This window comes from Falco peregrinus, chromosome 5, assembly GCF_023634155.1.
Source record: "Falco peregrinus isolate bFalPer1 chromosome 5, bFalPer1.pri, whole genome shotgun sequence".
In the NCBI taxonomy this organism is placed as follows: domain Eukaryota; kingdom Metazoa; phylum Chordata; class Aves; order Falconiformes; family Falconidae; genus Falco; species Falco peregrinus.
Window position 1 is genome coordinate 109,905,620 of NC_073725.1, and position 25,302 is coordinate 109,930,921.

At 48.0% G+C, this 25,302-nt stretch overlaps 1 protein-coding gene across 5 annotated transcripts; it reads left to right on the forward strand.

The window, feature by feature from the left end:
• Positions 1 to 1,576: 1,576 nt before the first annotated feature.
• CARD19 (caspase recruitment domain family member 19) lies at positions 1,577 to 23,086 on the forward strand. 5 transcript variants are annotated; one of them, XR_008747642.1, is made up of 6 exons: positions 1,577 to 2,093; positions 8,678 to 8,820; positions 10,734 to 10,887; positions 14,661 to 14,789; positions 16,591 to 16,662; positions 18,343 to 18,409. XR_008747642.1 is itself a non-coding variant. In XM_055806970.1 (6 exons), the coding sequence occupies exons 1-6, from the start codon at positions 1,607 to 1,609 to the stop codon at positions 18,453 to 18,455; spliced, it is 1,029 nt and encodes a 342-aa protein (XP_055662945.1). In that variant the 5' UTR covers positions 1,577 to 1,606; the 3' UTR covers positions 18,456 to 23,086. The 5 variants fall into 5 exon arrangements, 4 of the variants coding, with proteins under 4 accessions (XP_055662945.1, XP_055662946.1, XP_055662947.1 ...); XM_055806970.1 differs by having other exon boundaries at positions 14,661 to 14,720; positions 18,343 to 23,086; XM_055806971.1 differs by lacking the exon at positions 18,343 to 18,409 and adding an exon at positions 22,835 to 23,086 and having other exon boundaries at positions 14,661 to 14,720.
• The last annotated feature ends 2,216 nt before the right edge of the window (positions 23,087 to 25,302 follow it).

Genomic DNA, 25,302 nt, shown 5'->3' on the forward strand with positions numbered 1-25,302 from the left:
TGCAATGCTGCCCCAGGACGTGCTAGCAACGCGCCCGGTAAGCCCCGAGCACCACCCGGGGCTGTGCTGGGTGTGACACTTCCTCCGTGAGACCACGAAGTGGCAGCACTCGCAAACTTCCAGCAAATTCTCTTTTTTTCATTTTTTCTAAGACCCCGGGTAGCTGGAGCTGTCTCTCACGAGAAGGCGTACAACATGTACCCAAGCGCAAAGTCAAGTCTTAAACTAAATCCTTTCTTACCTCCCATTTGGCAACTCATGCCTACCCTGTGGGCTTCAGAAGTCCCAGCCCATCAGCCGGGCCATGGTGGCTTCAGCGCTGCAAGTTTCCCAGACACCAGACCACCACCCAAAGCGAGGGGCTGTACGTTTTACTCTCTGTTTATCCAGTCCCAGTACACTGGTATAGATTTTCCACATGCTTGGTTTAAGACGGCACGGAGGCAAACTTGAGCAAACCTTTCAGGATCTCGTGGACTAGCGGTCATCCCCACAATGGTTGTTTCCTGGGTAAGGGCACCTCTTGGTGCTTGGGGGCTTGCTGCTTAACAGAAGCAAACTGCTACTAAGAGGTGTCTGTGCAAGGGCAGTTGTGTGGTTGAAGCATTTTATGTACCAATCTGGATTCAGCTTTGCCTACTGTAATTTTAATCCCTCCAGAAGATCTCTGTCCCTCTTCAACATAAGCACTTTCATCATGGTTTCAACACAAGTCACAATTACTAATCGCCCTCTGTCTTCGCTATACTAGAAATCTGCCTTTTCCAACATATTAACAAGATAGCAGATTTTGCAGTGAAAAAAAATATCTGTAGTATTAAATAATATATCCCATCCTTTACCACTATTTGTAAAGCTAAGGTTCAGCTTCACTCCTCTGCAGCATTCATTCCTAGGAATGCATGTTGTCCTCCTTACTTTGCTGGGTAATTAAATGCTGATTAATTTTTGTGCAAATGGGAGTTTTTAAGATGTACAGATTTCCTTGCACTTCTTGCCTCTCGAAGTTAATATATCCCAATTAGAGGCTTCAACGCAAGTTTTTCTCTGATTAAGAGACACTGTCACTGCTCCAACTACCTGCTAAATTTGCGTTACACTTCGTCACTGCATTGAAACAAATGGGTACAGTGCTGCGGCACAAGAAAAACACAGATGTGATGAAAATGCAGACATACTCTGAGCAGTTGTGTGTGATGTCATGGGGTGTTTATGATGTCACAGGAGTGCATGACATCACGTGCAGTGTGACGTCATATGGACATGTATGACATCACAGTGGGATGTGTATGGCATCATGGGTGTGTATATATGATGTCATGGGGGTGTGACGTCACAGGGGATGTATATGACGCCATGGGGTGTGTATGACGCCACAGGATGTGTATATGACGTCACAGGGGTTGTATGACATCATGGGGTGTATAGCATCACATGTGTATGAGGTCATGTGTATTTGTATGACGTCACGTGTACTTGCATGATGTCACATATGTGTGACATGTGTATGACGTAACACATGTGTATGAGGTCATGTGTGTATGATGTCACTCTGAGTACATGTGTAAAAGCGAACTGTGGCATCGGTCATTTCAAACCTGGCAGGATGCGGGTCTCGGCCCGCACCCCCGCGCTGCCCCACGCCCCACCGCATGCGCTCAGGGCACACGGGCCCGCTGAGGCCTCGGGGCGGTCAGGGCGACGGGCCCGTCACGAAGCGCTGCGGCGGAAGCCCCGGGCGCGCCGCTGCCCCACGCCGCCCCCGCACCGCCTGCCCCGGGCCGGGGAGGGGCCGCCCCGACAGCCTGCACCGTGCCGCAGCGCCCGGCAGGGCCCGGCAGGCCGCACCGCACCGCAGGGCCCCAGCAGCGCCCGGCAGGTCGCGCCGCCCCGCCACGGCAGCGCCCGGCAGGCCGCGCCCGCGCCGCCCCGGCAGGGCCCGGCAGGCCGCCCCGCACCGCCCCGGCAGGCCGCACCGCCCCAGCTCCGCCGCCCCGCCCCGGCAGGCCGCGCCCGCCCGGCCCGGCGCCATCCCCAGCAGGAAGACCAGCAGCCCGCCGGCGGGCCGGGCAGGGCCGGGGCCGCTATGGCCGGTGAGTGCGGGGCGGCGGGAGCCCGGGGGCGGCAGGGAGGGCCGGGCACTAAGCCGGCGGGGCCGAGAGGCGGTCGCTTTCCGAAGGCGGCGCCGCCTCGCTGCGGGGCCGGGGCGGGGGCCGCTGCGGCGTCGCGGCCGCTCCCCGGGCAGCGCAGAGCGAAGGCCGAGCTGCGTGAGGCGGGGCCCGGCCGGGGGTCCCCGGGGCGGCGGCGCGGTCGTGCCAGGTCCCGCGGGCCGCGCTCCGGGGTGCGGCGGCTGGTGTCACGGGGGCGGGTGGGAGCCGGCGCCGCAGTGGCGGCCGGGGAGCGGGCGGGGTGTGTCCGCAGCGCGGCCGCCGGCGGTACCGTGGCCTGGGGCGCGGGGGCCGGGCCGCCCTGTGCCCCTCGGGGGGGCCCCGCTCCTGCCCGGGGGGCTCCGCCGCCGCGCCTGCGGTGCACAGGAGCTTTCCCGGCTGCTGAAGGGCCCCGTTGTTGTAGCCGCCTTCGTAGGAAGCTGGGAGGGCTGGGAACGTGTGTAACATCGTGTCGCACTCGAGTACCAGGAGCATTTTAGTATTTTGCTCACTGCTTTATTATTTTTTTCTCTTCTATTTTTTGAAAGATATTGCAGATAAAGATGAGGTACTGAACTCGACCACTGCCTGACAGGAGGTTGCAGCAGGGTGGGAGTCGGTCTCTTCTCCCAGATAACGAGCGATACGACAAGAAATGGCCTCAAGTTGCACCAGGGGAGGCTCAGATTGGATATTAGGAAAAACTTGCTTCATTGAAAGGGTAGGCAGGTGCTAGAACAGGGTGCCCAGGACGTGGTTTATTTAAAAGTAAGGTATTTAAAAGTCGTGTAAATACAGCATTTAGGGATACGGTTTACTGGTGGACTTGGCACCCTTAGGTTAATGGTTGAGCTTGATCTTGAACGATTCTCTGGTTCTTTGACAGCAGCTCATGGACTCTTGACTTCTGCTTACTACCGTGCCAGTAGCGCGGTCCGGGGGCAGTGGGTGAGTGTGGCTGCGGACGGTGGCAAGTGGTCCTTCACCTCTGTATCACCACTTCCAGCCCAGAGGAGAAGAGCAGTTGTTTGTCACTGGAGGTGCATTTGGTAACCAGTGCAATCTGATCCCCCCAGACCATTCTCTGCAGTCAGATTCCTTCTTAAATCCTCATCATCCCTTTCTTGGGCTCTTGAAAGGGAAAACCCCCAAATTAAATAAGCATTAAGCTTGCATTTTGTTGAGAGAGGCTTTTTCATCTCTTTCCTGGGATGCTTCAGCAAGGAGTTCATAGGGATGCATACAAATGGCAGGTCACATGTTTTCAAGGTTTTGGTTGTCACATTGCCTTTATAAAGTTTATGAAAATCATCCAGGAGTTTTACAGGAAGTTGCAGCTTGTGTTTGCACAGCACATACTGTCGAGGTTTCTGTGTGTTGTTGTGGAGAATGCCAGAGGGTTTGTGTCTTGAAATTTCTACGCTCGTGATGATCCGTCTGTTTGCTTGGTAAATTGAAGGAGGCTTTTAAGGGGAGAACAAACAAAACATGAAACTCTTAATAAAGATACAGTGGTGCCAGAGACAGTAGCAAGGGTCCCTATGTAAATACTGGGGGAGTTATTAATTGGAAAAGTCTGCCTGTCTGACTTAGGTGGTTGGCCAGCCCAGGTGTGGATGAGAGTGGTTCCATGTCGCAATTTAGGGAGGAGGGGCTGATCCAGCCTATGAATCTGGAATGCAGCTGGATTTATTCATGTAAAAAAATTCATATAAACATGAGGTGGCAATGCAGACCCCAGCCTAAGGTGGCAGGTCCCTAGGTTTTATCCAGAAAGGAAGCAAAAGTAGATCGTAGACAAACACGTGCAGGGGACTGCAAGAGACAAAATCCCATTTGATGTCCCTTGTACAGAAAATAACGTGGAGTCTTTTATGTTTATAATAATTAAGCAGAATCAAAATTACAAAGGGTTTTTCGACAGCCACTATAACCTGAAAGTTATGTTTTGTGTTATCAGTGCGTTGTGCCGGTGGCTAGTGACACCTTTCAGGGGCCAGACTGCTCACCACAGGCACATGGAACGAGAGTGCCAACACCACAGCGCTTGTCTGACATACTGGCTGCTGCCAGGATCTGGCATGCTGGTGCCTAGGTAAGGAGTTGTCTCTGAAAAACTCTCTGTGAACACACTGCTATTAAATTAGAAGGAGTTTTGGGAAGAGTGGCTGTGTCGTCTTTGCCATTTTTCCTGCAGGTGCTGTTGAAGACAGTGTGGCACCTTATGGTCACATACGATCAGATTTTTTTTATGAGCCTTGTTACTCCAAGAGCAGAATATATTTCAGCAGCCTTAAAATGCCAGCACTTAGTATAGTGGCTGGGTCGTTTGGCAGCTGTTGTCAGAAACCCAATTGTCCATTTGGAAGGAAGAATAGAGTTGTGTCATTTTACAAAGAGTTGCCACAGGGGTGATAATTTTTTACCTGCAGGTGAAAAATGATGACTGACTTGCTTTGTTTCTGTCATTTGCTGCTTGTGCATTTATCATCACCGATTGTATGTATTTTATTCTCTGTCTGAGGAGCTGCTGGCTACAAATAACCAGTAATCTCTTGCTTTTTCTCTAATATTTTTTAATTATACGTCTACTTCCTTTCCTTCCGTGTGTGCGGTCAGGTGCAGGCTGTGTATGTTAGTGTGGTGTACATATGCTGTATGCAAGAGGCTTTTTGTACTTTGGGTAAGAGAGAAAAGTAGGCGTGTGTGATGTGTCGTGGGCTTACAGTAATTATAAGGCAGTAACATGAAGTTATTAGTCATGTTTTCTTCTCAACTGTCAAAGACCATTCCTGAGCTTCCTGTCTGTGTCTGACAAGTTTTTCTTACCTGGAGGAAATGTAAATATCGACTTTTTTCTAAGCAACCTTTAGGTCAGCTTCGTTGCTGTGGTATTCAATCTCAGCTGTATTCGCTCCCTCTCTTCAGTGAGGCTGAGCTCCGTCCACTGCTCCTCCAGCTGTGTTGAAGCCTGCGCACTCCTCCACTGCAGCTGCGTGCTTGAGCAAACCTGTGCCTGGGTCCAAAACCTGCAAACAGGGTTAAGCCCAGTCAGATTAATGTTCTAGCGGAGGAGAAGGTGTAACATCAAATCACAAATTCAGAGTTAGATACAATCCTCCTGCAGTCTGAGGGCCTTAGAACGCCTGGCAATGCCGCGTCTGTGCCGTAAGCTGTGGTTAATTGACTTGGTCTCCCTGTTTTGCTGCTCTGAACTTTCTAGGCAGGTACTGGCTAACAGCATGACTGTCCTTTTAATGGTGGGGTTACTCCCGCTTAAAGTCTTTTTAGCATAAAGATTTAAATTTTTCCTGGCAGTAACTGTTGTCTCTTTGAGGCAGTGAGATAAAAGGTGGATATGCAAAATATCCCAGACAACCACTCCTTAAATCCTTAAAACCTGACAGCACATCAGTAGCCTTACTGCAGTCGTGAAGTTACCTGCTTTGGGGTTTCTGTTGCTTTAAAATCTAAATAATGGGCATGTTCAATATTAAAAAGCTGCTGCTTGTGTACGGTGATAATAAAACCTCGTAGTGCCACCATCTATACCTGGTGCATGGGAGTGAGTCTCTGCCATAACAGAGCTGCCGGAGTTCCTGCGGCAAGCTGGGTCCAAGAGCATCATGTGGTGGCTTCAAATGCACACGTGTGCTTTCCAGATACCCTTATCACTCCAAAGCAGAGTGCCATGCTCCAGCTTCTGGCATTGGTGGGGCTTTTTTTGTTTGCTTTCTTTAAATTTAGTAGCTGGGGCACAATTCTGCACTGGTGGGCGATGTCAGTGGGAAGTTCCACTTCTGTGGTCTACCAGAAGCCTGAAGCTGGTTCCTTGTGTGGTTTGGGCAAAGATTCCTCAGAGTTAGAGGAGACATGAAAGATCTCTGAAGAGAGAGGTTAGATACTGGAAAGGTGAGATACTTTTGCGCTGATTGATAACTGCTCTACAGAAATTTTAAACCTTGCACACACCATCCTAATGTACTGAAGTAATTTGGAGGAGGTGAAGGTGCAGACAGGTGAAATGTCTCTGTGAGAGTGGGGAGAAGGCAGACTGCTTTATGGGTGGTTCTTAAAAATGGAGCATCTCAGAGGATGGGAGAAGCATCTTGCAGATGTCAGAGCCAGGCATAAGACCTGTGCTTGGCAGGCACAATCTAGCAGTAGCCAGAGAGGCCAAGAGCGTGGTCATGTTCGCTTCTACCTTTTGGCTTAGATGGGAAGAAAGCATTGCCACCCCTGAAATCTCAGAGAGGCTTACACCCTGCAAGATGGTGCACCAGCGCGCAGGGTTCCGGTGACAGGTACGGCTGGTGATGATTGAATGAGTGTGTGTAAATGAAAAGTGCCGCAAGGACATGGAGTGCTCCTGACTGCTCAGAAAATGATGTTGGCTTAAATGCAGTCTTCAGTTGGTCACAGTTAACTTCACTGTTGTAATTGCTGCTAATAGACTTCTGCGTGCTGCCTGTGCAGGCATTGGTAATGACAAGGCAGCAACAGAGCAGGAGGCAGCGAGGGAGATGACACTTTGAAACTGCTTTTCTTTTACTTTGTATACTAATTCTACGGGATCCTTGTCATGCTTTTACTGCTTGCTGTGGTTGTTTGAATGTCGTAGTGTTATTTGAAGTTTAATTGCTCTCCTAGCTGGAAGAGCCTGGTTTAAAGAATGGGGTTTTAAGTTTGCAGAAGGTACAGAGTTGTTGGTGACACTGAGAATCACTACAAATCATGTAGCTGAGGCAGAAGGAGGAAGCTGCAGGGAGCATGGCACTTAAGTCCCCAAAAAGTATTTGCATGAACAGGCACAACTTCAGCTTCCTGGTCCTTGCCTTAGCCTTTAGCACATGCCAGTGAGTTGAAGAGGGGAAGCTTAACCACACTGAATGAGATAACGCGGAACTTCTTGCAACAAAAGGAAGTTGCACAGCAAGGGTGTCTGGGCGATATGTTTCTGGCAGTACACTAAAAAGCTGCTTTGACAGTGAGCCGTGGAAACACGAGGCATTAGAAACGCATGGAAATAATACAGTGTTTGTATAAAAAGTAAGAATGTAACTGAAATCTTGTTGTGCCGGTAGAATCACAGCTCTCTATGCAGCATCAATAGCTGTGTGTTCTTGTTTGAATAGGAGGCACACTGGCACTGGACAAGTTATTAGTGCGTGATGGTCAAACTGGGAGTTTTTCCTGAGCTCTTTCCTGTCAGTACTGTTAGTGCTACACAGATACAGGGAAAGGACAGTGTAACACAAACACCACCACCACCCTGCCCCCCATCTCGATATAGAAAGGGCTGTGCATAGGTGCAGTGCATCGTGCCAGAGTTTTCTGGCTCTTTTCCTTCATTCTTTTATTTATCTTCTCTAAATCGCAGGGCACAAAGGGCTGACGGTTATGTGTTTTCTGATAGCCAAAATGCTGTAAGACCTATGCATTTGCTTTAAACAGGGAATGTGGTGGGGGTGGGGGTGTTTTGGTTTTGTTTTCTATGCTGCTTGGTTATACAGTGCTGTGCTGACATTTTAACACTTACTTCAGATGCAGTCATAGACATTCTCTTTCTAAATCTGATAAGGGCACAGTAACCCGTGGAAACAGTCTGTGCCTGTATCTTAATCTAGGGACTGTAGTCAAGCAGCTATAGGGAAGGCTGTGCTCCTGCAAAATCCATTGCTGCCAAATTGGAAATGGTGCCTAAAACAGTAGCAAGTCTGGATTTGTGTATTGGCAGAGGTTTGGGTTAGTAGAAAAAGGCGTTTTACTTGTATGTGTATTTGAGTGTACTTCCATGGTGAAAATGTATTGCTTTTTGAATGCTCTTTCTCCCCACTCCTGTGCGAAGGCAGAAGTTCTACCCTAAAAAACATCCTGGCTCTTTGGCAGAGATGCCGTTCCTGATGGTCTGGTTCTGTTTCAGTCTGGGTGGTTTCCGCTGGGCGAGTTGCTGAAGTCTTCCGACAGACCAAAGGCAGCAATGAACTCTTGGAAGGTTGGGTGATGTTAGGGCCAGATCACTGCAGCTCGGTCAGTCCTCAGCCTTGCCTGGCTGTGTGAGCTTCTCTGCGTCCCACCCCACCCCACATCTACACCAGAGAGAACCTCTCTCTATGAAATAGGTATTTACATTAAAAAAATTATAAAACACATTAAACTCCATAATCTGACTTCATAAATGATAGAAAAATTATCTTCAGTGATTTAACGACTTTAGGACTGTATTTGATGAAATATCTGTCAGTGCTTGACATCTAAGTAACTTAGAACCTTCTCCCTTTGGAAAGAGAGAGCCGGCATGAGTGACCAGCCAGGAGTTCAGATGTGTGGGATTTTAAGTGGCTGGGTCTTTAAAAGCACGTGGCTATCTTGTGTTTCCCTAACAGATAGTTCAGCTTTCTGAAGTTTTATGATGGTGGTAATTCTATTTCAGCTGTTTAACCACTGTTAGGAAAATGAAATTTACAGATTTTAAAAATGGCTTGCTAAGTAACTGCTGTGGTTTGTTCTTTGTATTATTTTCTCTCTAGATCAGTCATATTGTCAGCGGCTGCAACACGACATGTATTTTCTTACAAGCAATAGCCGACTGAATGAGCAAGTGGTTGATAAAATTATTCTTCAGCTTAACAGAGTCTACCCCCAAATTCTTACCAATGCAGAAGCAGAAAAGGTAATCTGATGAATTTTACTACATTTCTGAATGTTGCATTGTTTTTGCGGGTCAGTAGCTCAGCTGCCTTCTTCCTCACTTGACTCTTGTTGCCACATGCAGCCGGTCTTCCTCACCTCTTACTTGCTGACTGGTTGTATCTGGGATCTCGTATCAGAGGAGAAGTCACAGGGCTGGCACATTCCCTGTGCCAAGCGGTTTTGAGAGAGGGCACTCTTTTTCAGCAGCAGCTTAATGCCACGGTCCTTGCCATGACTCTTACAATCACTCTGTGGGCAGGATTGCACCCATCGTGTGACCAAGTGCCCTGCATGCCTGCTTCCTCACATGAGGCAGTGTGGAGTGTCATGTCAGATGATCTGTGCCGTATCCAGCTGTGTCCACAAAATCATCTATATTAGCTTGTTCAGTTTTAGTTGCTGATTAATGGGATCAATAACTCTTTGAGTATTGGTACAGAAGGGGAGCATGAGTCCCACCTGTAAGCTGGGGGAAGTGAATGGAGTTAGTAACATCTTCCAGTGGTGCTGCTGTGTACGGAGGAAGGCTACCCTCCCTGGAACGAAGCTTTCAAAAATGGGTGGCTGTTTTTAGGGAGAAAGATCTTTGAAACTTATGTGGAGTGAAAGTTAAAGTCAGTTAAAAGCTTCCCAAGCCCTACTAATAACTGTTCGTACTTGCCCTCTGACTTTTTTGACTGCCTGAGGCTCAGGGTTTTGACATACCAGTATTTTAACATTAGGAAAGATAGATCTAATTCTGTCATAAATGAACTCCGTGGAGTTCAGAATAGTGTTTTGGTGGTGTAGAGCAGTGCTAAATTATCAGCTGAGCCAGTCTAGTTGCTCAGTTACGATAAACAGTGTGACATGCACAATTAAAGATCACCTCATTCCCTCAAGAGGATCAGAATAAATGCATAAAGAATCAGTGAAACATAGTTTGTGACTTCTGCACATATCAGACTGGAAGAAACTGCTTTCATGTAGGTCCAGGCAAGTTTCTGTCAACTCTGTCGAGTGTTGAGGAAGCTTACGGTCTCAGCTATATCCGGCAGACCTTGTGGGAATTTTGTCAGAATAAGGAGCGTTGTATAATGTATATCGCATTCCTGTCCCCCTAGAGCAGGAATTGATCCCAACAGAGTATACCACAAAGGTTATCTGTTTTACTGGTCTGAAATATGATGCTTTCTGAGAATGGCTTTGGGCATTTTCCAGGTAAGCTGAAATCATTTGATGTGCTTAAGGCTAGGTACGCGTTTTCATTCTCTTTGTAAAGATTCATCATGGTTTGGGCTATAGAATGAAAGTACTTTCTTCTGCAGCCTCTTGCTGTGTTGCCTGAGTAATGAGAGTTTGTACATGTTGCACTGGGTATGCAGCAGCTAATTGTGCTGGAAACAATGAAACATGTAATCTTGGGATGATGAACACTCCAATATTGGGACTAACATAAGCAGCATAAAGTACTTTTTTGAGTGATCGTTACTAGGCAACTAAGGGGAAACTTGGAGACATAAAAACTTATTATAAGATTTGTTGATATTTTCTATCAACAGCTGTCAGAATCAAATTGTAGAATAGCAAGTACCATGTTAGTTTGAATGCAGAGAAAACATTAAGCATGGAGTAGCTGTCACTTCATGAGGACAGAAAAAAGAATGAGGGAAGGCAGAGGCAATATGCTCTCCATCGAGCAGTGCTGATGAGATTGAGCTTGGTGTCTTGATGATGGCTGTGCAATGCGCATACGGCCTTTTTAGGTTCCCCTCATTTTTTTGGCCCATTCTTTTTAGCAAGTGAAAAACAAGCTCCGTATCTTCACTCCAGGCATACTGTAAAGTGATGTAAAATTGATCTCCAAGTGATGTAAAATTGATCTCACTTCTCATGAGTGCTTTTCTCTTTCAGTTCAGGAATCCAAAGGCATCACTCCATACCAGACTTTCAGATCTGATAAAGCACCTTCAAAAGAAAGGAGACAGACACTGTCAAGAGTTTTACAGGGCTCTACAGATCAATGCTGAACAGCTGTATAATGACCTGCCAAGCAGGAAAATCTTGAGTAAGTTGATTTGTAAGTTGTGAGTTGTGGATTTCCTCATGTGTATATTACAAAACCATGTTTCAGTTGAGGTTTGGGTTATTTAAATAACCCGTTTAGGTTATTTGAATATTTTTTGGTTATTTTTTATTTGATTAATATTTAATTTAAATAATTAGGTTATTTAAATAATTCTGAATTCTGTTTGATTTGAATTTTCCAAAAGCCGTAAGGGGATTTGACTGAATAGTTCTTGTTACTTGTTGAGTAATGTGGGCAGTCCAAAACTCTTTGATTGTTTAAGTGCAACACGTAAAACAGCAATATAACTCTCATGAAGTGCAATTTGTCTTTTCATAACCATTGCTTCTTAATGGCTTGTTTATTTCCTCTGTGTTGATTCTGATCCGTAGCACATAAGAACATTACAAGCCACTGATTTGTTAAGCTTAAAACTCTGGTGGCCCAGAAGCTTGGCTTTCCCTCAATCCATAAATCTCCTAGTTGTGTCTAGTTTAACGTGAAACAAACATCCACAGGCCCTGTCAAAGAAGAGCTGTGATACTGATCATGTAAGGCTTGTTTGTGCAGCTGACAGGACTGACTGGTATCTGTAAAGCTGCCTCCCAGATACAGACGTATGTACTTTAGAAGGACTGAGCCTCAAACAGATTTGGTTCTGTGCTGCAGAGGAGCTCATTTCTTTAAGGAAAAGTATCCAGCCTGAGTTGCCAACCTGTGATAATGCTTGCTGTGTCTTGGTGTTCCTTCTTCCTCCCCCAATGGACTGGAGAAAACTGTGTTCCAAAAGGATGAGAAACAAGTTCGGGTATCCTGTATACTGAAATTACTTGAGGAGCTTGAGGGAAAACTCCCACATTTAAGTTAATGAAGCTCTGGAGGGACTGCAGTTTAAGAAATCCTTATAAAGTATCTTAACAGCACTAATGCTTCACCGGTCAGTTGATTTCTTGTTGTCAGAAACCCCACAGGTAGGTTCCAGGGGAAATTTTAGACATGCGGGTCAAACTCCAGTAAGATGCAAACTGTTACACCAAAACCCCGTAGGTTAGGCCTCTTTTATTTCTGGAGTGAATATGGCGTATAAAATTGTAATTACCTGCGAAGATACTGCATTGTCTAGCTTTGTTTCACCTTTCATTTTGAAGGAAAAGGTTTGTATCTCCCCACCACAAATAAATACCAGTGGAAGCTACACCATTTACCTGCTGCATTCGCAGGGAGGCTGCAGAGTTACCGCAGGTCTCCACATCCATACCCGAACCCTCTTGAACTGGGGGAGTCTGAGCCCATCCATGCTGCAGAATCTCAGGTGAACACAAATCCCAGCTGATTCAGCCTTGCAGCAGCTTTAGGGCAGTGCTTTTGATCCGATGTTCCCCCTGCAGAGTCGTGCCCTTTGAGGGAGCAGGCTCTTCAATCAAAGAGTCTTGGATCTGTTGTTTTTACTCTGGTAGAGCTCAAGAGCAGCAGGTTTTTCTGCCACCCTGCCTAGAAGGCAGCAGACAGCCTTTATTAATTCAGATCAACTTAAGTAGTCTTAGTGTAGTTACTAAGAATAAAATTTCAAACCTGTGTTGATGGTTTAGGAGTTTAAGCTCTGTTAATGTTCAGTAACACCCAAAGCCATTTCTGAGAATGGATCTTAACGTACGTGTACACAGTAGCCGAGGCCTGACCGCGTCCATATAGATGCGGCTGAGTTAGATCATATAGATGGGTCTGGATTCAGCCGGCTGCTAGAAATAGCACAGCTGTGACCAAGTACCCATGCAGCTCACACTGGAAGTTGTGCAGGCGCTGTGCAGGTGAGCTCTCATGCTGCCTCGCACTGTTCTCATTCATGCCCGGCCAAGCCAGCTGAAAGGGAACCTGCGCTGGGTGTCTGCGCGGTGTTTTCATTTGAGCTGGAGCATAAACATCTCGTCCTTGCACCTGCTACACGTGGTTACTTCTGAGAGCTTTTACTTGGGGAGCCAATCAGGGTTGGGGCTTCTCATGTGCAGACTGTGCGTAACCAGTGCACGTGCTAGAAGCGCTTTGCAGAAAAAATAGCGTGTGTGGTGCCCCCAAACTGTTGTGCTGCTTTGGCATTATGCAAGGGGACTCCAGTAACCATCGTAAGTCATTAACTTCTCTGTACCTGGGTACACTCTCTTACGTTACCATCCTCAAAATGATGAGAATAAATAGCTGAGTTAAAATCCTACTGCACGCTGAGGTCCTGCAGCTTCCTTACATCGACCTGAGGAGGAGACGGTGAGATGATGTGTGGGTGTTTGTTGCTTCTTATGAGTTAAGTGACTGAGACAGATGTCTGCATTCTGGATGGAATAGTTGATGAGCATCTGTGTGGCACTTTGAAACTGCAAACGATTTGATTCTTCAGGAAAAGCTCTCCCTTTTGGGTAGGAGGTGTTATTTCTCATTTAAGTGAAATGGGACGTTTTGAATGTTGAAGGCATTATCCTTCAGACCTCTAAAAAGTACAATGTTTGGGTTACTCAAACGTTGCTCTTAGCAGCAGTTACTCCATGTGCCAGATGTAGCACAGAGCATTTAGAGAAATTATACCCTCATTGTAATTGTGAAGAGAGGAGGGACCCCCGGGCCGGGGCGCTGTGCTGAGCGCTGCTGGGACGGGGACAGGCGGTACCGGGAGCAGCTCCCGGCGGGCCCGGGGAGGGGGGGCTGTGCCCGGGGCGGCCCCACGCCTGGGCAGGGGGAACCCCCGTTCCGCGGCGGCCCGTGCTGGGGGCGGGGGCTGGCGGGGCGCTGGGCCGGGGCACCGCTGGTGCCGCCGGGGGGCGCGCGCGGCACGTGGCGGGAGCGCGGGCGGCCCCGCCCCGCCCCCTGCTGGCCGCCGGCCGGTGGGGCCGCACAGGGCCGCGCCCCCCCCCCCCCCCCCCCCCCCGCAGCCTGGGGCCCGCAGCCCGCACAGGGTCGTGTCCGCCCCCGCAGCCCCGGGGCCCGCCGGCCCGCACAGGGTCCCCCGTCCCGTCCCCCCCGCCCGCTGCCCCGGGGCCCGCGGCCCGCCCCGCGCCCCCCGCAGCCCGCCCCGCAGCAGGCAGGCTGCCGGAGCCCGATCCGCGGGGGGTGCGGGGCGCGGCGCGCCCACCTTTGTTCCGCCGCTGTTTGGAGCCGGCGCGGCGCGGTGCGGAGCGGTGCGGAGCGGGGGGCCGAGCGGGGCTGCCGCGGGCGGTGCCGGGCGCTGGGTGCAGCACCCCCAGGCTCCCGCGGAGCCGTGCGTGCCCGCACCCCGTCCCGGCCGGCTGCGGAGCGAGCTGCGGGCGCCGGGTGCGCCTGCTGATGCCCAGCGCTACTGCCGGGCGGGGAGAGCGGCCAGGCGTCAGGCCGGGGGTGTTTGTGGCCACACTGGATTAGCAACGGTGTTTATCTGTGTTAATTAATTAATTAATTAGTTAATGAACTCTGTGTGTGTGTGACCCTACAGGTGTCCGGCGTGCAGCAGGCGCCGATCTTGGGGGAGCGGGTGTGATGTTACTCATGTGCTTAGTGCTCAACCGCAGCGGAGGTGCCGCCGCAGCTATTTAGAGTTGCGTTAAAATGACTATACACCTATATTCCTTCAATCAGCATAAACCCAGATTCAACTATAGAAATTATTTACCTTTAGAGGGGGTTAATATTTTATGTCAAAATCGGATATTTTTCTGAAATGCGTTGTTTTGCACAATTTTGCATGTGCTGATTATGTTTGTTGGTTTGCCTGAGCTGAGTACTAACTTCTCATGTGTTGCTTTTATTTCTAGAAACCACAGATTCCACAGAGATAGACACTGACAAGGAGAAATATATGCTAAATGACAGGGGTAAATAAATGCATACAGTGTCACCGGATGGAATGGCTTTTCAGATTATGATGCAATTTATTTTATCATGTAATTTGCTTTTCATGTAACAAATAGTTTGTTTTACGATGTCTTTACTGTCACAAGTTAAGTGGAATTAATGGAGGAAAATATACTGAGCTGCTGTTGAGGAAACCAGTGCCAGGAAAATCAAGACACTGTAGAGTTTAATCAATATTTACAGTGGTATCTTTACTCAGTTACAGCTAAACTCTTTGTTTCCCAAGATTTCGCCAATGATGGAATAGTAAGGTCTGTTCAGCTGCTGGTAGCGTCATTGCGCATATAATTTTCCACTTTTTAAAGTTTTTTAAGCTTTCCATTTAAGTATAAAACATTTGAAAACAAAGACAGGAAGGAAGATAAGCAAGGGTGAATTTAAATGCATTTCAGATTAATGTATTTAAAAATATATTTTCCTTAGGAAAATGTGTTAAATTTTGCCCCTTCTTCTGTTCAGTGCCCAGATTACAGAGGCAAATATTTTGTTCACTGAAAGATATTTTGAAAAGGAATTGAAGATCTGAAAGAAAGCTGAAGAATTTTCCAAATTGATAGCGAGCTATCTTATCATTTAAGTTTCACCAATGTTTTATTTAGTACTTTAGGTACGGTTATGAGAGAATAAAAGCACCTGCTATGAGCTGTGCCTTTTGGCCAGTTTTCCCTGAGAGGCGACTGAAGCGAGGGGCAGAAACACAGTTTCACTCCATGTATATTTTTGCCTGCGTTGTTGTTACTTTGAATATTGAACCAAAGTGCTATTCCGATTTTTCACGTCTCTATTGCTGACATCAGCATAACAGTACAGGAAGAACAGAGGAGGTGCCTGGAGATAAGAAAATTAAATCATTTCTGTTCTTTCTCGTGCTGATGAAAGAGCTGGCCTCAGACGGGAGATTGCCCGGCTGCTCGTCACCCCCGTTGGGGTTGGGAGACCTGCACCCAAAGGGGCAACCGGGTCCTCGCTCCTTCGCTGTTCCCCCCTTCTCTGCATGGGCAGCCCCCCAGTCTGTTAATCTGCAGTACGTTTGTCCTTAAAGTGACAGGTGCAGTTTAGTTGTAGCTGTATTCCTAGTGAAGTAGTAAATATAAATAGAATATTAAATAATAAAGAAGCCAATATAAATTTTTATGAGGTTTTGCCTGTGGCTAAGTGTGAATTAGATAGGTTTTATTGAACATCAGTACTGAACGTCAGCGATAAACTGCATGTAATTCCTAGGCAGGCACATGAAGGAAATCTTTCCAGTGGGGGATTTGTCTGAGGTGTGCCTGTGGCTCTGCTTTTCAGCTTCCAGCAGAACTGTAAAGAAGAATATTTGCTCTTGTCATGAAAGTGGAATTTGTGGGACATCTGTGGGGAAAAAACAAACCCCTAAAAACCTGTTTCTAAGGGACTGCAGTCTCATACGAAGCAGTCTCTTACCCACAGGCAATGCGTTGGCCCAGTGGGGGCTGCTTACAGAGTAAAATGCTACACTGGGTGGTGAGGTCCCAGTAGTCTGGTTAGTATTTTGTTATAGCGTTTAAAGGGATTTTTGCACAAAGTTTTAGAGTGACAAAACATCCGAGGAAGCTTTCACTTAAATTTCATAGGATATATAGCTAGATGAACAGTGAATGGTATCAAAGCAACTGTAGTAAAAATTAATTACAGTATAGTAAACGTGCTTCATAGTACATTAGCTAAACATACATAATTGTGAATGTTAGCTTCATTTGAATACACTTAATTATGCATATTAATAGCAACTGATGATTTATGAACTGAGCTAAACTTCCACTGCTGTGTTCTGTCTTAATGGCTTTCTTTTTATGTTTTCTTTAGGTCCAGTGTTTTTCCTCGCTTGTTTTAGTGTTGCTGCAGGATTTGCGTTGTTTTGGTATTGCTGTAACTCAGGTAATCTACTCCGGTGTTTTCTGTCTTGGTTGCCTTACTTTAGCACGGGACGGGAGAGCAGCATGCCTCTTGATCTAACATGGCTTACTTAATAGAGCAGGTCAAGGTGTCATTATTCATTAATGAGGTTAGGATACAAATTGTGCTTCAGACATGCTGAGATATAAATAATGGATAGTTTGCCTACAGAGGATGCCTCAAATAGGGGCTCTTTTTAAAGGCAGTAGTCATGTGAGCTCCTGTTGCTATAGAAATGGGTCGTGATTCCAAGCAGTCACAAGACGTGCCCAAACCTCCTGGCTTCCCCATCCCTTGGGAGCTGGCTGAAGCAAGACCAGTGCCAGGGCCAGAGGACGCTGGCTTGATTTGCTGTTGCTGAGCCCGAGCAGCTGCAGCCATTGCCCCTGTTGCTGGCTCTGGGTGTTAGCTCTCCCTGTTGGCTGGAAGCTGCCTGCTTCACACAGCCAGCAGAGCAGAGCTCCTGCTCCTCTTCACTATCCCACCTTCCGCTCACCCAGTGTGGCTGTGAGAGCGACAGCTCTTAGCAGAAAATGCGTTGATGTGTCCACATGGATCAACTTCAGCAAAGCAGTGAGTCAGCACTCGTGGGAGAGATCCAAGGGGGAGAGAGTGGCTGATTCAGAGGTGTCACTTTCTCTGGTCTTCTCATGGGCGTTGTGGGAAGTGCCAGTCTTCACGTGGGGAACAGAATCCAATTTCCATTTTGGTTTAGTGCCTTCTGCTCCTCATAACCAGTCACAGCAGTTACAGTTGGACGTCATTCTTTCCTGGTTTTTTTTTCCCCAGAGCTGTAGGCTACAGTAGCACCAGTTCATGGACGTCTCAGGTGATGTGAGTCTGGGCTGTGTTACCCTTCATAGTCTCTCAACTGGACTGTCCATGGAGTCAGGGTTTAAGGCTAAAGGGGACCGTTAGACCTTTGAGGCTAACCCATGTGTTTCCTTCATGAAATTCACTCACCAGCATTTAATAGAAGCATTTTCAGAAAAGTATTCAGGGACTGTTAGCAAAAAAACCAGAAAATCCATCACTTCCCTTGATCCCAGTTAATTGTCCATAGTGTTGCAGGTGCGTCGTCATCTCAGTTTGAACTCCTTTCAGCCTCAGCCTATCGTTTTTGTTAAGCGTTTCTCTACCAGAGTGCAGAGCCCCTTAGCCCCTTGTTTCTGTACCAGCTGACATTCTACATTTTCTCCCCGTGGAGGTCCCTGTGCCTCAAGTCAGTGATTCATCTTTATTTTTGCTAAAATTACCAACTAATCTCTTGAAGTCTTTTGTTCCAAGGCTCTTTTTTCCACTTTTTGAGGCTGTTCCCTGTAGCAGCGCAGTATCTCAATGCCCCATGTGTAACAGGGCCGCCAGACCTGGATGTGGTGTGCCAGGCTTGCACCCTCCGGTGCTGTGCTCAGGTGTGTGGCTGCCCCCTGACCTAACTCGGTAATCTTCCCTTCATGTCTCTGAACTTGCAGCCATGAATCCAAACAGCTTCGTCATTCTCCTGTCTTGGCAGTTGATGTATACAATATTGAAGGAAATGGGCTTTCCTCTAGAGTAATTTTTTAAATTGAGTTTTATTTTTTGTAGCTGCTGCTTACTAGCTAGAATGAAACTTAACTGTGTTCACTTTCTCTTTTTCCTCCCGTCTTCATTCTGTTTTAGATACGAAAGTCGTAGGAAGAGCCAGGAGAATCTTGGGCTTTTCTCCCATTATCATAGGAAGACACGTTAGAAATATTTGTATGTTGTATTTGGAAGACATAGCAAGAAACTAAGGAAAAGCTGCCTCTTCGCTTGTCTGTACAGTATACCTGCCAGGGGAAGACAACGGTGCATGAAAATTACTGTACTCTCATACCAAAGATTTTATTAACTAGATTCATCAATAATTGTGTTGCTTCAACATGTATTCAGAATTTCAGCTATATATGTCCTTCCTTATGGAACGGACCATTTATTTTTGTAAATGCTTATTTTAAAATATTTATCATTTGGATAAAAAATATTTTTAATACAAACCTTAAAATTATATCTTAAGTGATCATGGGTCTTAAGCCATGTTTGCATATGTGTTTTATACTGGAATGAAGGATCACAACTGTTTAAAGAATGCTAGCCTGTCTTTTGTGAGAATTAATTTAAGAAAAGCACTTAAAAACCCCACGTGCTCTCAAAGCCTTACGAAGAAATGGATTTCCATCTCAGGGTTGTCTGTTTTGTCTAGATCCTTTCTACCTGCTGCCTGAGCTCAGGTGGGCGCTGGCACCTGGGAAGTTTATCAGTGCCAGTTACCTTTGTGTGTCCCTAGTACTTGCTGCGTTTTCTAATTCTGCTGCTCGTGCCTCACGCCAGCCTGCCTTGTTCACGTCCACACGCAGCTGTTGGCCATGGTTTGAAGGTGCGGGAGCTGGCGCAGACTGGTTCCCAGCCTGCGGAGGGTCCCAGGGGCTGGGATGTCCGATCTGCACTTCAGACTACCCAGAACATTTTTCAGATTTATTTAGCTTTTACTTTTTCAGTGAAATGTTTTGCATTCTATATATCTAAGAAACTGAAGTAATCCGAGATACTTTACAGGGACTTAAGTTTTGTGACATGGGGCTTCTGTATGGCCAGAAATAAGTATGCTTACCTGAAGAGCCTGAGGTTGTTCATAATGTCATCTGATGATGATACATTGAAAATATGATATATTTGTGAGATATGATACGTCTGTGAGTTGAAACCCGAAAAATTTGCAGAAACCATCGTAGGACTAAAATTCGTGAAGGAGATGCAGGGAGACAAGGCTGCGGGTGAAGCAGCCTGGGGTTGCTTATCTTGCTCCTGCCTAGCTCAGTACAAATGGCTTTCCTCCTGCAGAAGGGAGAAGCCAGTAGTTCTGAACTGGCTGTGAGAAATTGCATTTTTAGTGGATAGTTCTTCAATTACGTGCTCAAGAGCATAAGGAGCTGGAGGAGGAGACCGTGTCCTTGTACTCGGTGAGAAAGACGCTTTGTGGCTCTTCATTCACTGACTGACTGAAGAGATTTCCAGATCAAATCAAATGTCATCTGAATAAAAGTTGCAGCTGCATCACAAATTACCACGCACTGGATGATCCCATGTGAAATTTTCAGTCATTTGGAGTGGTTTTTCTCAAAACAGACTGAAAATTGTCTGCCAGCTTTAAACTTTATTCATGCTACAAAAATGTCATCATCTTCTCCGGGGCAAATAATCTTGTAATAATTGTATTTCTTTCTGGGACAACACTCACACGGTAGTCCAGAGGAGGAGCTGGGTACAGGGCCAAATTTTCAGATGAAAGACCCAAAGAGTATGTGCAGGAAATGTCTTAGAGAGGTGAAAAAGGGCTCAGAGGACCCTGATTTTTCTCTTCTGATAAAACGTTTTTGCCTATGGCATTGAAGCGCAGCTGGGACACGCGCCAAGCCCACGCGGAGGTAGCCACAGTCTTCGTGACGTTAAATCTCCAGGACAGACGGTGCGTCTTTGTGGCGGATGCTGGTGTGAGTGCAGCTCGTCTGGAAAACCCAAGTGAAATCGGATGGGCTACAGGGATAACACTACAGCCGAGACTGTAAGTCAGGACAAGCTGTTTGGTTAAGTATTTATTCTGACTGGGAAGCTGAGCTCCCCGTTGCTGGGTTTGCACTGCGCACGGTGTCTCCGCCAGCCACGTTCACGCTGGCTTGGCTGTTTTCCCACAGCTGCAGCCGCTGGTCTGACTGCAGAGCTGGCGGTCCCGACAGCTCCGCCGGTGTAACTGCAGCGCCTGACGGAAGAGTTTTCTGCGCGGACAGGCAGACATTCCTCAAAATCAGCTGTGGGCCGAGGGAGGTGATAAGCACTTACTAGCCTGATTGCTGCCCTGTGAAACGCTAAGAGAGATGCCGTGCCAACAAAATAATACCCAGCTGAGCGGTTTATTCAGACTTTGCCTCTGCCTCCACCCCACCGGCTCTTGCATCTCTTTGATCTGATCTCCGCAGGGACTCTTAATTAGGGAGAAAATGGTGATGAAGCTGAGCACATTTCCCACAGAACTGCCTAACCTCCAGGCTCTGCTGCCCTTGTTACACAAGGCTCTGCTGTTGTGCTGCCCTCCATCTTGGGAAGTGCTTTAATATTCTCTTGTTTTCTCTCTGCCTTGCCTTGTGTTTAAGGTGACAACAGGTTGAGTATTTTTCTCCAGCAAACCAGCTCTAATTTGTAACATTTGAAATATTCCGTTCTGCACTGCTGCTTACCTCTTAGAGCAGCCCCCTTTTAAGGGACTAGGAAAAATAGCTCTGAAATCTGAAGGAGTTTTAAATCTTTGCCTCAAAGCCAGCCTTGAAACTTCATTAGAGGAACCATATTCCATTTTACACAAAAAAAACCATTATTCATAGTAATCTTAACAGTCGCATCTCATTTTAAAGCAGAAGCAGAGACCTTATTGGTGCTAGGCACGTTCTTTCTGTTGAGATTTTTTGCCATGTTACCCTTTCAGTAACAAGTTGCAAATTGTTGTGAGCTGTTACTGAAACCTACAGAAGTTACGGGTGCCTTATTTCATCTGAAGGTGAGAATCTGCTGCGCTTACTGGCTCAAGGATGCCGTGCAGTGCCAGGAGCCCTCTCGGGTCAATAAAACTGCTCCAGGAGCACGCTGGCGGTGCGGTAGCATGTGGTCCTCCCAGTTCCTTAAACCAAGTGGCTTGCTTGAGCTTTGAAAAGTGTATGGAATAGGAGAGTTTACTGAAGGCTATAGTTATATTTCTTCCCTTCACGAGGTTGCTTGAGATGAGGATGCCTCTTGGTGGGGGTGGGAAAATTAATCCAGGATGAGCTCTCCCCAGGGTTAAGGCTGGGAGGAGAGAGGAAAAATGCATCTTGGTTCATCCCAGTGTTGCCAGGTAAAGGACCTGACAACAAAGAGCAGAAAATAATCTATTCCCTTATTAGTGCTAGTTACCAATTAAAAAAAGTGAAAGTGAGGCTAGCTATAAAACTGGCGTGTGCGTAGGTTGAGGGGCATTCTTTTTCTTGGAAGATTTTTCTTTCAGGGGCATGGAATAAACTTCTCTGTAATCACATCTATGCAGCGCACGCCGAGAGCAGTTGAAGGGATAATTCCATCTTGGTTTCCTGGAGGAAGCCCGTACGTACCTGCGTGGGAGTCGGGTCCTTGTCGGGAAGCAGTGTTACTGGAAATAAGTAGGGGGTCGGACGAGCCTGTCTAGCTGCAGAATTCCAGCTTCCCTGTCAAGTCGGGAATACCTTGGCGTTTGCTGCTGAAACCGTGGTGGTGTTCAGGGAGGTGCTTTGCTTCGTGTGCGGGGAGGTTGTCCTGGTGGTACGAAATTCAGCAGGTGGCACGTGCAGCGCGGAGGCCGTGCTGCGTTACGGGCCAAGGAGCTGAACGGCTGCTGCATCAGCTGGGGAGCTGAACGCGGCGCTCGGGAGGGAGGTGAGCAGGGAGAGGCTGTGGTCTGCGGAGGTGGGAGCGTGCAGGTTCTAAAGCAGTTGGCTCCTCTGCCAGCCTGGGCTGTGCTCTGCAGCCGGTGCCTCACGCCAGGGACCGTGGTCCCGCTTTGCTGCCGGAATGACTCGTGTGGGCATTCCTCTGGGTGGGGGCTGGGTGAGCTCCCTGTGCTCCAGGCTGGAGGCCTCCGAGACCCAGCCAAAAATCATCCCCCTTCCCTGTCGTGGTACGTGGGAGTGGCCTTTTTGATTTAAAGTCAAGCTGAGCTGCCTCTGCTGTGGTGGTGGCACCAGGGCGATGGCGACCCCAGGGCAAGGCTAGCTGGCGCTGTGCCCCCAGGCGGAGCGTGCAGGTGGCCCCACCACGTAAACAGTAAAGGCAGAGTGATGGGGCCATCTGCGTGGGAGAGCTGGGAAGCGAAGTGACAGATCATGCAATGAATTAGCAGAATTCCATTTAAAGACAGACTGCTATTTAAAGTACTTCAGTGAAGTACGATGTGCCTGCAAGCCAGAGCTGGAATGAAGTGATGATTCATTCTGGGACATACTGGGCTACTTTATAGCTGCCGGCTGGCGCTTTCAAAGCTGCTGAGGCAAAGTTACTCTTTTTGTTTCTTGTGATTTTTATTTTTTTTCTGATACTGTAATAAATTGAAAACTTATTTGGTCAAAATTTGCAGTTGTGGATGCTTTTCACTGCTGTTCTGTACGCCCAAGTGTTACTCCAGAGAGATGCCATGGCTTCACTGTGGAATCGGCGTTGATGTTACACTAGGAAACGATAACACTTTGCTGTACTTCACCGGTCCTGTGTTTTGTAATTCCTCCTAATGTACATCTTCTTGAATTCTGTAGAAATTAATCGATTTTTTTTTTTAATGGGATGAAGCTGGCAATTAAATTGAAATAAAATCTTTACTGAGAAAAAAAAATGGTGCTGTTTATCTTGCAGTTAATGCTTTGCTCGCCCTTCCAGAAGCACCCCTGAACGTGTTGCCCTCCTGTGGCTGCTCTCTGTCCACTGGCTTCCTCCTGGTCTCTGTTCTGCAATGGTTAAATTTTTGTTTTGGGTATTTAATGTTTTCATCTACTTTCAAAATTCTTTGTGGTTTTTCTGCTTAATTTATTTAGTGATCTGAAGTTAAACAGGACACATCAGTGCAAAGACTGTGTGTCTTTTGGTTCAGGTTTGACTTTGTGTCATTTTGGTAGTGCAGTGAGTCATTGCCTATCCAGACCCGCGTGGAGGCCTACCTCTTCTGGACACGAGGTGACTTTGACACAAGGTTGATGTTAAGGATTACTTTGACCACCCAAAAAGGGATCTCAGGTAAGGAAAACATGCAGACAGATGTGTTACTGGCCTCTTCTTGGGGGTAAACTTTGAAGGGGGATCTGCCGGCCCCGGTGCGGCTATGGGCAGCGGTGAGGGTCCTACCAAAGCAACACGTTGCTGAGGCAGAAGCTCCAGGGAGAGCTGCTGACCTGCAGCCGGGTGCGTGTCCCCTGCTGCAGCACTTCGGGGGCCAAGAGGAACCCCAGAGCCTTGGCACCTTCCCACAGCGCATCAGACACTGTTAGACAGGAGCTGGGTCATCCGTGTCAGTGCGGGATAGTCTCGTCTTGTGACAACTGTTGGTCAGCCAGAGAGATCCTCTTCGTCCTCCCGTGGAGTGCCTCTGCCTGATGGGTTAGAGCGAGAGTCTCTCCCCCCTTTCCTACTGGTGGGTGTCTGGGGGAGGAGGGAGAGGAGCAGCGTTACTGCTGGGGGGGGACCATGAGGAGCAGCGTTACTGCTGGGGGGGGGACCATGAGGAGCAGCGTTACTGCTGGGGGGGGACCATGAGGAGCAGCGTTACTGCTGGGGGAGGAGGGAGAGGAGCAGCGTTACTGCTGGGGGGGGACCATGAGGAGCAGCGTCACTGCTGGGGGGGGACCATGAGGAGCAGCGTTACTGCTGGGGGGGGGCATGAGGAGCAGCGTCACTGCTGGGGGGGGGACCATGAGGAGCAGCGTTACTGCTGGGGGGGGACCATGAGGAGCAGCGTCACTGCTGGGGGGGGGACCATGAGGAGCAGCGTCACTGCTGGGGGGGGACCATGAGGAGCAGCGTTACTGCTGGGGGGGGACCATGAGGAGCAGCGTTACTGCTGGGGGGGGGACCATGAGGAGCAGCGTTACTGCTGGGGGGGCCGTGCCTGCATCTGTGCTGGGCAGGTGTGTGGTGCCCTGACCCTCTGCCACCGCAGCAGAGCTCTTGCACCTGGTGCCAAGCGGAAGGGCTGGTGCGGAGCTTTTCTTCATAGATGTCACCAAGGTTCTGATGTGTGTGAAAAAACAGCTCAATTAAGCTACAAAACTGTAGGATTTTGGGGGGGAGGATAATTTTCATTATAGCTTCAACACATCCACTTCCTAGGGCCGTTATTAATGCCAAATGCAAAAGAAACCAGATGCTGGAGATGGGACAGGTACGCAGCAGCATTGCTCTGTTTAATTCAGCGAGGCTGCTTTGGCGTAAAAGAGCATCTCGGGTGAATCCTGACTTGCCCTTTCTATTTTGGAGCACAGGCCACTATACACTGCGGTCGCAAGGAAAAGCTTTCTGCCATGTTGCTGTTGATAAATCTTTAATAATATTATGCCTAGTAAAGCTAAAACCTTTCAGACTTGATCTGTGCTTCATGAACTGTTAACAGGGGAAGTCAGATGCCAGCAGCTGGCGTGCCACAGCACCTGAAGCCTGAAAGGCAGGATATGTCCTCACGGCATGGCTTGGACTAAGTCCTCTCTTTTCAGTAGCAAAACAATTTCATCTCACTCAGGTGGGTTTTTTTTTCCTTTTCTTTTAATCCCAAGTTTTAGCTACCCCAGGGATTTCACAGTGCCCAAGCCCTGCAGCCCCCGTCCCGAGGATGCTCTGTGCTCTCCAGCATCTGTTCCACAGCCACCAGCACCCCGCAGCCCCGGCTCCAGACACCGCAGGGACAGCAGCGCTGCCTGGTCCTGTGGCTGGCTCCCTGCTGAGTGCCACAACCCTGCACCAACGGAAAGGGAGAGTTCTAAGATTATTTTTCCTCTGTCTGCTCTGAGCTAATTAATTTTAAAATCTCCTAGCAGAGGCTGAAAATAGGATGCCTGTGCCTCT

Bases quoted from the DNA above. Each gene is read 5' to 3' on its own strand.
- CARD19 (XM_055806970.1), top strand. From the start codon at position 1,607: ATGCGGGTCTCGGCCCGCACCCCCGCGCTGCCCCACGCCCCACCGCAT. The intron at 14,721-16,590 runs GTAAATAAATGC...TGTTTTCTTTAG, and splicing joins ATATATGCTAAATGACAGGG to GTCCAGTGTTTTTCCTCGCT. The intron at 16,663-18,342 runs GTAATCTACTCC...ATTCTGTTTTAG, and splicing joins TTGGTATTGCTGTAACTCAG to ATACGAAAGTCGTAGGAAGA.